Source organism: Ahaetulla prasina, chromosome 3 (genome assembly GCF_028640845.1).
Source record: "Ahaetulla prasina isolate Xishuangbanna chromosome 3, ASM2864084v1, whole genome shotgun sequence".
NCBI lineage: Eukaryota > Metazoa > Chordata > Lepidosauria > Squamata > Colubridae > Ahaetulla > Ahaetulla prasina.
In genome coordinates, this window is record NC_080541.1 from 65,130,669 (window position 1) to 65,143,938 (window position 13,270).

At 37.4% G+C, this 13,270-nt stretch overlaps 1 protein-coding gene across 2 annotated transcripts in view; it reads right to left on the reverse strand.

The window, feature by feature from the left end:
* Positions 1–1,672: 1,672 nt before the first annotated feature.
* LOC131194873 (cadherin-19-like) overlaps positions 1,673–13,270 on the reverse strand; it is a 93,594-nt gene continuing 81,996 nt past the window's right edge. The window contains exons 10-11 of one of the 2 annotated variants that reach the window (XM_058176426.1): positions 7,635–7,886; positions 1,673–6,392 (exon numbers count right to left, since the gene is read on the reverse strand). In XM_058176426.1, coding sequence (XP_058032409.1) covers positions 5,899–6,392; positions 7,635–7,886 — 746 coding nt within the window. In that variant the 3' untranslated portion in view covers positions 1,673–5,898. The remainder of the gene's footprint in view (positions 6,393–7,634; positions 7,887–13,270) is intronic. The other variant, XM_058176425.1, reaches the window with a different exon arrangement.

The following is a 13,270-nucleotide window of genomic DNA, read 5'->3' on the forward strand; positions in this document are numbered from 1 at the left end:
ATGGTTTTTAGGGTCTACTATTTAAGCAAAGGGTTGGGCTAGAAAACCTCCAAGGTCCCTTCCAGCTCTATTCTATTACATTGAGATCCTTAAGTAGATACGTCCTTGTAAGGGGAAAGAAAAAATGATATCAAAGCTATGGTACAGGTAAGAGAAACCTAATTATTTTCCATTATGCCACAATCCAAATAGAAATTTTCTTTTGAGAGCTATTAAAAGCTATAGAGAGCTATATGGTTCTAGTAGAAGGACACCCTTTTATTTATCACAGAAGCTTTATAAGATAAATAATCGAAAAAAGTCAAAGTGCCCTGAGAAATGCTTTAGGGATTTGGACAAAAGTAATTGGTGGTTTCTAAATGTGTAATGTACAGGTGAACCCTGGACAGTAAATCATTAGATAAATATTGGATATAACAATATGGAGGTTTTCAATAAAACTGTGATTTCTCTTAGATATTGTTTTTGTGTAACAAATTCGTTTACTTTAGATTTTATGCTCTGCAGTCCAGAGACTTTGAGTGGCTCAGAAGAACCAAATACAGAACAAGAACTAAAACATCACAGATCAACAATAACAATGTTGCTATGCCTTGAAAAGAGTAATTCACGTAAAAAAGAAAAGGGAGGATTGAAGGAAATGAATAATAAGTTACTCTTTTATAAAGTATAATGTATTAAAAAGCTATGATGTTCTTACTGTCGTAAAATGACCACAAATTGTATTCAGTGAAATAGTACATGATGACTTGCTAAAAATCTTTCTTGGAAGATAGGAACATACGTCCAAGGCAAGGCCACAATTCAGTTATAAAGGAACATCCGCCCAGGACGAAGCTTCTAGCAAACAAGATAAGATATCTGTTCCTCCAGAGAAATTGTCATGATGACACTTTAGAAGATGAAATGACTTAAAGAAATGACTTAGTAGAATAAAGAGGCTGGGGGAGGGAGTTTCTTAGGCGTGGCATGCATTGTGTAGGAGTATGAAATGTGTAGCTTGAAAACTGCTTCTTATGCTCTTTGAACTCAATCCATTTGGGAAGGGTCTAAGAGGCTGTGCTTGCAACCATTTTTTTTTATTCAAAAAGTTTTACAGAAAATTTTTTCCCTCCTTTCCCCCACCTCCCCTCCCCCCTCCCTTCACAACCCCCCCCCCCGACTTCCCGGAACGAGCACAAGGTATAGTTAAAAATAAAACAAACATATGCTAAAAAATTTTCGTCCCAACTTAATTATACCCCTACAATCATCAATTCCTAACTTCCCCCATGCTTGCAACCATTTTTTATTTTTCTTCATTTTATCTCCAATAAACCTTTGATTTTGTGAACCAGACTTGTTTATGAATTGTGAGGTTTAAAATATTTGGGTCTTACATCTCACAGTAGTGAGATATAATAACCTCACCCCAAATAACCTCATAAAGAGCCATATTTTAACTTAAGAAGGGTGTGTGTGTGAGATCTGAATATCCTGAATACTCAGTTCCAGATGAGGGAAGCATTACTGAGAAGAATCAGTTCTAGGAACCCTGCAGATGGTCCTACAGTGGTGAAGCCCTATACCAGCGGTAGTCAACCTGGTCCCTACCACCCACTAGTGGGCATTCCAGCTTTCATGGTGGGCGGTAGGGGTTTTGTCCGATATTGAAGCACTTTTTTTTTTTTTAATTTAATTGACTTTTTTTAAAAAAATCATAGCATTATTTAAAAACATTTTCATTAGGTTTTCATAAAATTCCCCGTGACAATTTAAATTTCTGAAAATATACTATTTGTATAGCCTGTGCATAAGTTTAGTTCACGTTATGTAAATGAAACTAAATGGCGCTATAGTGCGACTGCAAACAAAAGAGCCTCGTCCCAGAATAGTTCACGCATCTCCCCCCCAAACTGGTGGGCAGTTAGAAAATTTTACTACTAACAGAGATACAAAAGTGGGCGGTAGGTATAAAAAGGTTGATTACCCCCGCCCTATACAGACCTTTTCTCCCTGATCTTGCTGGATGTGCAGATTCATGCCAAAAAAGGCAAATTCAGAGTTATCCGTTATTATTTTTTTAAAGATGATGGCCATTGTCTTGAATTCCACCAAGATGCTGACAACAACCATCCAACTTCCATTAAACGAACCAAGGGGTGCTATTGTACTTCAGCTGTTGCCTGCTGAACCAGCTTTCAAATTTGTTTATCAATTTTCTATAACATCACACTTACATGACTGACGTATGACTCATTTACCTAGACCCATGTAGATTAACATTCAATAATCCAGATATAAAATGACAAAGGAATGAATGATCATGAGTAAAGACTCTTGGTTACAAGTAACAGAGGGAACAAAGTGTAATTGTGAAAATAGTTTTTGCCTCATATTATCCGCTTGCTTTTAAACTAATTCTATGAGCTCTACAAAAACCTCAGATTGCAGGCTAGCTTCATTTGCAGAATATAACCCATTCAGAGCAAGATGATTTCTGGAATCAGGCGGCTTCCAAGTTTTCAGCAGCTCCAACTTTCTGGGGCTAAAGCCAAGTCTCTTTTTCCATATCCAATCCCTAACAGCTCTTGTGCTGAGCTAGGACCACATCATCTGTACAACCAGGCATGTAGATGTACAACATTAACAATATCTTATTGCAAGGTAATGGGTGATATTTTTTACTGGGTCTATGTAAGATGGAAAGGCCTGAGCCCTGCAATACCCCAAACAAAATGTCCAAGTGTTTAATCTTGCCCTTCCCCACCAACTGGAACTGACCACTTGGGAAAGAGAAGTATAATGCTTCTCAATCAATTCTCCTGCCAGTCCAGAAGAATTCCATGATTGAAGCCATTTGAGACATCCAAGAGGATCAGGAGAATTGCACATTTGCTTTTCCATTCTTGCATCACTTACCTTTTACTTGGAGAAAGGGGAAAAAAAGGTTGGTTGACTTTCCTTATTCCAATGCCAGTTTTAGATTTTGGTGTTATATGATGCTGTGGCTATGAAACATGCACTGAATAAAAACAAGGTAAATAAAGATGTACAAGCTTTTCTCACTGGATTTGTTTGAATGAACTGATGGTTTTTAAATTGTCTTAACTTAAAATTGGGTTGACACGTTCTGTGTTAATCATCCATTAAAAAATGGAAAAACCATTACAGATTTAGGAACTTTTTCAGTTTCCCAATCTAAATTATAGTATAATAACAGAGAATAATAGTTTGAAGCCAATTTTATTCTGTCTAGAGACTGTGCAAACAAACAATACTATAGGAACATTTAATTTAATTTTGGAGAGATGTAATGGATGGGATCCTTTTACTAAAGAGCTAGATTAACATTAATGCCTCGTATTAGCATTTTAACTAATTTTATACGTAAAATTTTATGTCAGCATTTTAGAAGGTTTTTTAATATTCTGATAATAAAAATGATTGCTGAAGCTAATTTTATATTCTATAGTAAAAATAAAATAACTGACTGGGAAGTCAATCATTTTTTAAGAAGGGAAGAGCTACAGTATATGTGAATAGCCCTTGTTTTTATATACTGTAACACAAGCTAGTTAGTGCAATTAAAGTGAATACTGCTTTATTCTTGAAATTGCTCAATTTTAACTTTTTCAGATTTCTACCAGTGAGAAATCAATACATTTCTAAATGAATTTTGAAAACTAACAATTGTGAATACAAGTTGACTATGAAGGTTTTGCAGAACTTTGAAAGGATCTTCAAGTTCATGAGTTTATATCAGATTTTGCCTTCAAATGAAATCTCTCTGAGACATTGAACTGAATCAGATGATTTCAATTGTTTCAGAGTTCAAAGAAGATTTGGGAATCAGCATGTGTTCCATGCTTAAACATTGTTGCAGAATGACCTCATGGGACCTGAATGATGTCATGGAATCCAATATTGATTTGAGCCATTGAGGTTTATCTCCTTTATCAACCCTGCTTATCAGAATACTTGGGGGAATATTATTTTGTTATTTGTTTCTTACTTTTCAGTTAGATTTTTTTTATGTAGGTCTGCCTGGAAGGACAAAAGACATCCTTGAGTTTATTTTGATTGGTTTGTGCTCTCTTTCTCTCTCTCTCTCTCTCTCATCACCTCTTCCTCAAATTCATATCAAATAACTGAATGGTAAGACAGTCTCTATTCTTTCAGTTTCCCTTATATCCTTTTGCATTCTCCCTACCATCCCTTCAAAATATTAAACAGGACAAAAAGGCTGTTTTTCTTTTTCTTTTTGCCTGAGAGTGAGTTTTCAGCAAATAAATGAATGCTTGGTTTTTAGTCTATTGCATATTGAGTATTTCTTTATATAGTATTGTATCGTATACAAAGAAGTCTTAATGCACTTGCTTCTCACACATGCTTTTAAATTGCTCCATAAACAAGTATGGCTAACCTTGACAATAAGGCAAGCCAATAAACTTGTAGATTCTAACTCCAGATGGTAAACTCTTTAATCTTTAACAAAAGCTTTCTTTCTCTTTCTTTCTTTCTTTCTTTCTTTCTTTCTTTCTTTCTTTCTTTCTTTCTTTCTTTCTTTCTTTCTTTCTTTCTCTTTCTTTCTCTCTTCCTTCCTTCCTTCTCTCTCTTTCTCTCTTTCTCTTTCTTTCTCTCTCTCTCTCTCTCTCCCCCATTTCTTCCTTCCTTCCTTCCTTCCTTCCTTCCTTCCTTCCTTCCTTCCTTCCTTCCTTCCTTCCTTTCTTTTATTTTCTTCAGTGGTTCAGTACAGTTCATTGTAGGCTATTCGCTAACAATCTAAAGACTGTTTTAGTCTCTTTTTGTCTAAACCTATTGCTGCCTTAAATACAGAGAATATTTTAAAATTTGATTGTGGTGGAATTCTTGAAGCTATGTAAATAACATTTTGGTTAATATCCTATATACATTTTTGCTATTTTCATCCCATTTTCCCAAGACTAGCAGTCACAAATATGTTAATATTTTCCCATAATATTCCATGGTCAATGTTTTAAAATTTAATCAAATATTGAAACTTGAATAACTTTTTAAAACTGATTCTTGAATCACAAATTCAAATAATATCTTGCAACTATTGAATCTCAAATTTCAGTACAGTGATTCCATAAAATTTATTAACAAACCATGCTTTTATTCTAGTGTGTTTTAGAAAAATAAAATAATTTATATACTAAAGAATATGTAGAGACATAAGCAATAATCAAATGCTAAGTTATGTATAATAGCAAACTGGTTAATTTATCTGGGGGAAAAAAGCTGTGAGACTTAAGACAACTGTAGGAAAATATAGGTTTGATCTGGGGATTTACCTATACCTGAAAATGGAAAACACATATTATTTTGATCTTCCGCCAGGTTTCCAGTTCACCCACATTATTTTTCATGTTTCTAAATTCATTCATATATAATTCCATATAATTGCATTTATCTTTTAAAACAAAGTGTGTGTGCATATATTAATTTACTATGATGATAATTCAACTGTAATCAATATATCTACAGTTTTGTAAATAGTTCAAAAATTAAAATTCTGCACTCTAGTGTCTTTCTTTTGCTGAAAACTTTCTTAGAAAATACAGTTTCTGCTCATGAATTTAATATGACTTTTGCAAAATAAAATATCCCTGTGCCTACTAAGACCCAAAAGTTAATCTGAGAGTAGCCCAATTTGTTATTTATTTCAGAATCTTTTTAAGAATGTGCATGGCTGATCTCTTATTCCCATGTGCTGATGTATTTTTTCCAGTTGTGATAGTGTATATTAGAAAAGGCTGTGTCAGCAATAAGATTTGTGCTGAGTAACAGTGCTTGGCAGAACCATCGATTTCTCTGTCTTCTGATTTTTTCAGATTATCCTAATCACCCTTCCAATTCTTTCCCACTCTTTTGATATTAGCACTTCTTAACACTTCACCATTCTGCTGAACTGTGGTCATTCATGCTTCCGGAACTTTTGACTTGAGATCTTAGTTCAACAAGGTAATCATAATGGTCATCCATAAGTGATCCCACTGAGTTTGATTCCAATGAACTAAGGGACCCAGCCAATGAACCTGTTCCTTCAAAAGCAAAAATCTGGAGGGAATCATAAGGAGGAACATCTGGATCACAATTGGCTTCTTCTAGCTTTTGATTAATGAATTCCCGGAATATTGCACTTTCAGGACCAACTTGGAGAGATTGCCTGTAAAGGCTCTGGATTTCTGTTGTAATATTTCTTCGTGGCTTGTGTTGTCGCAGAACAGTTTGTGGTCTCAGTGCAGAAATATCAAAAGCCTCGGTGTCTTGTTCTCCACCTCCTTCATCATCATACTTGAAAATATTCTCTCTGAATATTTCTCCTTTCTCATGAAATGCTGCTGGCTTTGTTTGGTGCTTCAAAGCCACAACTGCTAAAACAAATACTGGCAAGCAAGCAAACAAAACAGGGGGGAAAAAAAAGATTAACAAATATTTGAGAAGTCTGCAAAGAACAAACATGCAAATCCTAGCCAGCTATGTGGTTAGTTAAATTGTGTCTGTATGGAATGAGGTCATATTTTTAGGTGTCAACTGATAATCTAAGTAATGTGCAAACAGATGTTTAGATTAAATAGTGTGACTGATGAAAATGTCTAAACATAATTGATACATTATGTTGGAACTAGATATCCTTCTGTAGAACAGAGGTGGTTAAAATTGACTTTCCGTTTCTTTTTCCCTCCCTTCTGACCAGCCTCCAGTGTCCACTGAAATGAGCTTTAATGAACTGTGGACAGTGGTGAACATTATGAGTTAGCTTGGGAAAGAGATGAGCAAAGAGGTCACATTGGAAAATCAAACCAAGGTCATTGTGGAGTGTTTTGGACAAAAATTATTTTTCTCCACCAGTTTTCAACATTTTTTCCTTCTATCTTCATTCCAGTGCCTTAGCTACCAAGTTATTCTCCACATAAGGAGGGGTTGAAGTTGGGGTTGGGAGGGGATCACTGGAGGCTGGTAAGAAAAAGGGGCAGAAGAGCTCAGATGTTTCATTCATTTTATCATGTTCTGGATCCAAGCCATAATGTTGTCAGCTACCAAAATAAGCAGCATGATCTAATCCAGGAGTGTCAAACTGGATTACTTTGAGGGCTGGATCACCATTGTAGTTCTTCTCTGCGGGTTGGCCTGAGGGGCAGAGATGAGAAGGACGCCTCCTGTAGCACTTTGCTGGCCAAAAGAGGCACAGGGGGCTGCATGCAGCCCCAAGTGCCCCATTTTTGGCTTGGATGGCCTCCTGCAGCACCCCTGGTGTCCTGTTTTAGCTGGTAAAGTGCTGCAGAAGGCCATCCAGGCCAAAAATGGGGCAGCTGTACTTTAGAATTCTTGATGAACATTTCTTTTATGCACGCTGAAAGCAAATGCACCAAGACAAATTCCTTGTGTGTCCAGTCACACTTAGCCAATAAAAAAATTCTATTCTATTCTATGGGGAGGGGCTGCACATGTCCCCCCCACCCCATTTTGGTTTCCAGAGGCACTGCGGACTGGTCCTTTACTATTTCCAGGCCAGCCCCATGGGCCAGATTTAAGCATATTTAAGGCCTTGAGTTTGACACCCCTGGTCTAATCAATGAAAAGGTGGCAGAGATGTATTTTGCATAAAACAGAAGAAAAAAAATTACCTATTATTATGAGCAGGCAAGCCATAATAGCAACTAAAGCTTGTACACTAATCCCCATCGAAATCAGGAATGCTCCGTATCTACAGGACAAAAGGCTAATTTCTTCATTACAATCACACACAGTGACTGTTAAAGTGTTGGTGCCAGTGAGAGCAGGGATTCCATTGTCCACAATTAGTATGGGCAAGGGATAAAGAAATTGTTCAGAATGATGGAACCGACTTCTTGCAGTAAGGATCCTGGCAGTGTTATCTGTAAAATAATAATTAAAAAGAAACTATTTATGGACAAATCAGTTTCAATGCAAAATTCTCAAATTGAATTTTAAAAAATGCAAATTTGTATTCTTGTAAATTCTACCAATATTACAATAGCAAAAAATTAAAATGTACAGTAAAACAAAAACCTGACTTTCAGTTCTGCAGTATCTAGTAGTTCTTCACTTTCTCTGGAAAGAGGGAGTTGTTGTATAAAATATTTCTTTTTGCCACTATTGCATCATTTTTCACAATTCCTGACTCTGTCATTGGTGTCCCCATTGTTTTTAATGAATACATAGAATTTCACACAGACATTTTTAAACAGATGATATCTTTGCTTAGCCTGAACTCCTGAGCTTAAAATATATTTTATTGTTGTTGTTAGTTGTGAAGTCGTGTCCGACCCATCACGACCCCATGGACAACGTTCCTCAAGGCCTTCCTGTCGTCTACCATCCTCTGGAGTCCATTTAAACTTATGCCTACTGCTTCAGTGACTCCATCCAGCCACCTCGTTCTCTGTCGTCCCATTCTTCTTTTGCCCTCAATCTTTCCCAGCATTAGGCTCTTCTCCAGTAAGTCCTTCCTTCTCATTAAGTGGCCAAAGTATTTCAATTTCAGCTTCAGGATCTGGCCTTCTAAAGAGCAGTAAGGGTTGATCTCCTCTAGAACTGACTTGTTGTTCGCCTTGCAGTCCAAGGGACTCGCAGGAGTCTTCTCCAGCACCAGAGTTCAAAGGCCTCAATTCTTTGGCGCTCAGCCTTTCTTATAGTCCAACCTTCACAGCCATACATTGCAACTGGGAAAACCATAGCCTTGACTATACACACTTTTGTTGGCAAGGTAATGTCTCTGCTTTTTAGTACACTGTCTAGATTTGCCATAGCTTTCCTCCCCAGGAACAAGCATCTTTTAATTTCTTGGCTGCAGTCCCCATCTGCGGTGAACTTGGAGCCCAGGAAAATAAAATCTGTCACTACCTCCATTTCTTCTCCATCTATCTGCCAGGAATTGAGAGGGCCAGATGCCATGATTTTAGTTTTCTTAATGTTGAGTTTCAAGCCAACTTTTGCACTCTCCTACTTCACCCGCATCAAGAGGCTCTTTAATTCCTCTTCGCTTTCTGCCATTAGAGTGGTATCATCTGCATATCTGAGGTAGTTGATATTTCTTCTGGTAATCTTAATTCCAATTTTTGATTCATCTAGCCACGTCTTTCTCATGATGTGTTCTGCATATAAGTTAAATAGGCAGGGTGATAGTATACAGCCTTGTCGGACTCCTTTCCCAATTTTGAACCAATCAGTGGTTCCGTGTCTAGTTCTCACTGTTGCTTCTTGACCCACATACAGGTTTCTCAAGAGACAAATAAGATGGTCTGGTACTCCCATCTCTTTAAGAACTTGCCACAATTTGTTGTGATCCACACAATCAAAGGCTTTGGCTTTGGTCAATGAAAGAAGTAGATGTTTTTCTGGAACTCCCTAGCTTTCTCCATGATCCAGCGTATGTTGGCAATTTGATCTCTAGTTCCTCTGCCTCTACGAAATCCTGCCTGTATTTCTGGTAGTTCTCGATCCACATACTGCTGGAATCTAGCTTGTAGGATTTTAAGCATAACCTTACTAGCATGTGAAATGAGTGCAATGGTGCGATAGTTTGAACATTCTTTGGCATTGCCTTTCTTTGGAATTGTAATTCTCTATGACCTTTTCCAATCCTGTGGCCATTGTTGAGTTTTCCAAATTTGCTGACAAATTGGGTGTAGCACTTTTACTGCGTTGTCTTTTAAGATTTTGAATAGCTCAGCTGGAATACTGTCTCCTCCACTAGCTTTGTTGTTGCTCAGATTTCCTAAGGCTCATTTGACTTCACATTCTAGGATGTTTGGCTCAAAGTTAGTGATCACCCCATCGTGGTTATCAGGGATGTTAAGCTCATTCTTGTATAGTTCCTCTGTGTAATTTTGCCATGTCTTCTTAATCTCTTCTGCCTCTGTTAGGTCCCTGCCATTTTGGTCCTTTATCATGCCCATCTTTGCATGAAACGTTCCCTTCATATCTCCAATTTTTTTGAATAGATCTCTGGTCCTCCCTATTCTATTGTTTTCTTCTATTTCTTTGCACTGTTCATTTAAGAATGCATTCTTATCTCTTCTAGCTATTCTCTGGAATTCTGCATTCAACTGGGTGTATCTTTCTCTTTCTCCCTTTCCTCAGCTATTTGCAGAGCTTCCTCAGACATTTTGTTTTCTTGCATTTCTTTTTCTTTGGAATGGTTTTAGTTGCTACCTCTTGTACAATGTTGCGAACCTCCATCCATAGTTTATCAGGCACTCTGTCTATCAGATCTAATTCTTTAAATCTATTTGTCACCTCTACTGTATATTCATCAGGGATATGATTTAGTTCATACCTGAGTGGGCTAGTGCTTTTCCCTACTTTCTTTAGTTTAAGCCTAAATTTTGCAAGAAGAAACTCATGATGTGAGCCACAGTCAACTCCTTGTCTTGTTTTTACTGACTGTATAGAGCTTCTCCATCTTTGGCTGCAGAGCACATAGTCAATTTGATTTCTGTGTTGACCATCTGGTGATGTCCATGTGTAGAGTCGTCTCTTAGGTTGTTGGAAAAGAGTGTTTGCTATGACTGTTGTATTATCTTGACAGAATTCTATCAGCCTATGCCTTGCTTCATTTTGTACTCCAAGGCCATACTTGCCTGTTATTCCGGTTATCTTTTAGCTTCCTACTTTAGCATTCCAATCTCCCAGGATGATAAGGACATCATTTTTTGGTGTTAATTCTATCAGGTGCTGTAGGGCTTTGTAGAACTGGTCAATTTCATCTTCTTCAGCACCAGTGGTTGGGGCATAGACTTGAACTACTGTGATATTGAATGGTTTGCCTTGGATTCAGACTGACATCATTCTGTTATTTTGGGGATTCTATCCCAGTATTGCTTTTCCTACTTTTTTATTGATTATGAAGGCTGCTCCATTTCTTCTGAGGGATTCTACCACAGTAGTATACCTGATAGTCATCTGGATTAAATTCACCCATTCCTGGCCACTTTAGTTCGCTGATTCCTAAGATGTCGATGTTCAGTCTTGTCATCTTTCGTTTGACCACATCCAGCTTGCCTTGATTCATGGATCTTACATTCCAGGTTCCTATGGAGAAAAAATCTTTACAACATCGGACTTTCCTTTCATACCAGATACATCCACAGCTGAGCGTCCTTTCGGCTTTGGCCCAGTCGCTTCATTCTTTCTGGCGCTACTAGTACTAGCCCTCTGCTCTTCCCCAGTAGCACATTGGACACCTTCCGACCTGAGGGGCTCATCTTCCGGTGTCATATCTTTTTTCCTTTTTGTACTGTCCATGGGGTTTTCATGGCAAAGATACTGGAGTGGGTTGCCATTTCTTTCTCCAGTGGATCACGTTTTGTTAAAACTCTCTGTTATGACCTGTCCATCTTGGGTGTCCCTACCCGGCATAGCTCATAGCTTCATTGAGCTACGCAAGTCCCTTCACCATGACAAGGCAGTAATCTATGAAAGGGCTGTGTTTTATTACTATTTTAAAAATGTGCTTTTGAAAATGCTTTAAACTGGACTTGAATATTATATTTATTTATGAGTAGCTGGGGTAACTTATAAAATGGTATAACACTAATAAAGCTGTGCAGACTTTCAAAGACAGTACTTAGAGCAAAATACTCCTTCAAAGCTGCTTTGTTCAACAACACAATTGTGTCCCGCTTCTAAAGAACAAAGTGAATCATGCATTCCGTTTCCATAACTTTGTCTGCCTCATCTGGCTTCTAGACATGATGGAGGAGGCCCCAGAACAACATGAAGTGCCTTGATAAATCATAATATTGCTGCACCACTGTGAAGTGATATTTGAGCATGTACTATATATAGGTTACGAGTAATGAAATGCCTTGATGTAGGGTACTATCATTGACAGTTAATCATGGAATACTAACCTCTGAACTTAGAGGATTTACTGATGTGCTTATTCCTGAGGTGTATATTAACTTAAAGCCCAAATCAGGGCCACATATAAATTACAAAATACACATTTTACCCATATAATATCAATAGTCCTTTAGGAAATTATACTTAAATACGATGGGTGTGGGATTCAGGATACCATATTTTGCTATGGGACATTTTAATCAAGTCCAAAAATGAACAAGTCACTTCTTATTTATATCACCGTGAACTTTCCAGAAGTTAGCTTTATTGATTTATTCAGTTAGCCAGAACATTTATATAATTAGCAAAGTAAATATGAACAATGTATGCTTCAGCTGAATTAGAAGTAGTTCTTCTTCTAAGTCTCTGCAGCTACCTTTAGTGATCTTCTTTGCTGCAATTTTTATCAGCTGTTCAATTTAGATTTTCCCTTCAGATTTTTTTTTAATTGGTATCCCCTACATTATTCGTTCTCACTTTTCAGGATTCATGTGAATGCTGCATATCACCACAGCACAGAAAAGTCATCCCCACCATGACACCAGTAGAAAGAACTAAAAAAAGTTATATAATTATGAATCTCATTTCTTTCTCCTTCATTTCATTTTAGCAAATGTAGTTTAAGCATTTATTAATACTACACCTTTGCTTCATTTTAAATCCAGCCTCTTTGCTTTTCTATATGCTTTTCTAGTACCACTCAGCACTTGGCAGCTTTACCAGATAATAGAAAGGTCTTTACTGTGAAACTTTGCCATATTTAGAAAGCAACTATGAAACTATCTAACCGCTTGATCTAAAATTTGGCAACTACAAATCTCAACCAGCAAATGCTCAGTCTTACATATTGGAAAAAAGAACCCAAACACTAAGTACATGCTTGGTGGACATTACCTTACAGATGACCCCCACCCTGTCAAAGACCTTGGAGTTCTCATATCTAATGATCTAAGTGCCAAAGCCCACTGCAACTACATAACAAAAAAGGCTCTAAGAGTTGTTAACCTAATCTTACATAGCTTCTTTTCCAAAAACACCACACTACTGACCAGAGCATATAAAACATTTGCTAGGCCAATTCTTGATTACAGCTCGCCTGTCTGGAACCCATACCATATTTCTGACATCAGTACAGTTGAGCGTGTCCAGAGGTATTTTACGAGAAGAGTTCTCCACTCCTCCGTAACCAACAAAATACCTTATTCCACCAGACTTGAAATCCTGGGTTTAGAAAACTTGGAACTCCGTCGCCTTCGACAGGACCTGTGTTTAACTCACAGAATCATCTATTGTAATGTCCTTCCTGTTAATGGCTACTTCAGCTTCAACTGCAATAGTACAAGAGCTACCAATAGATTTAAACTTAATGTCAACCGCTTCAATTTGGATTGCA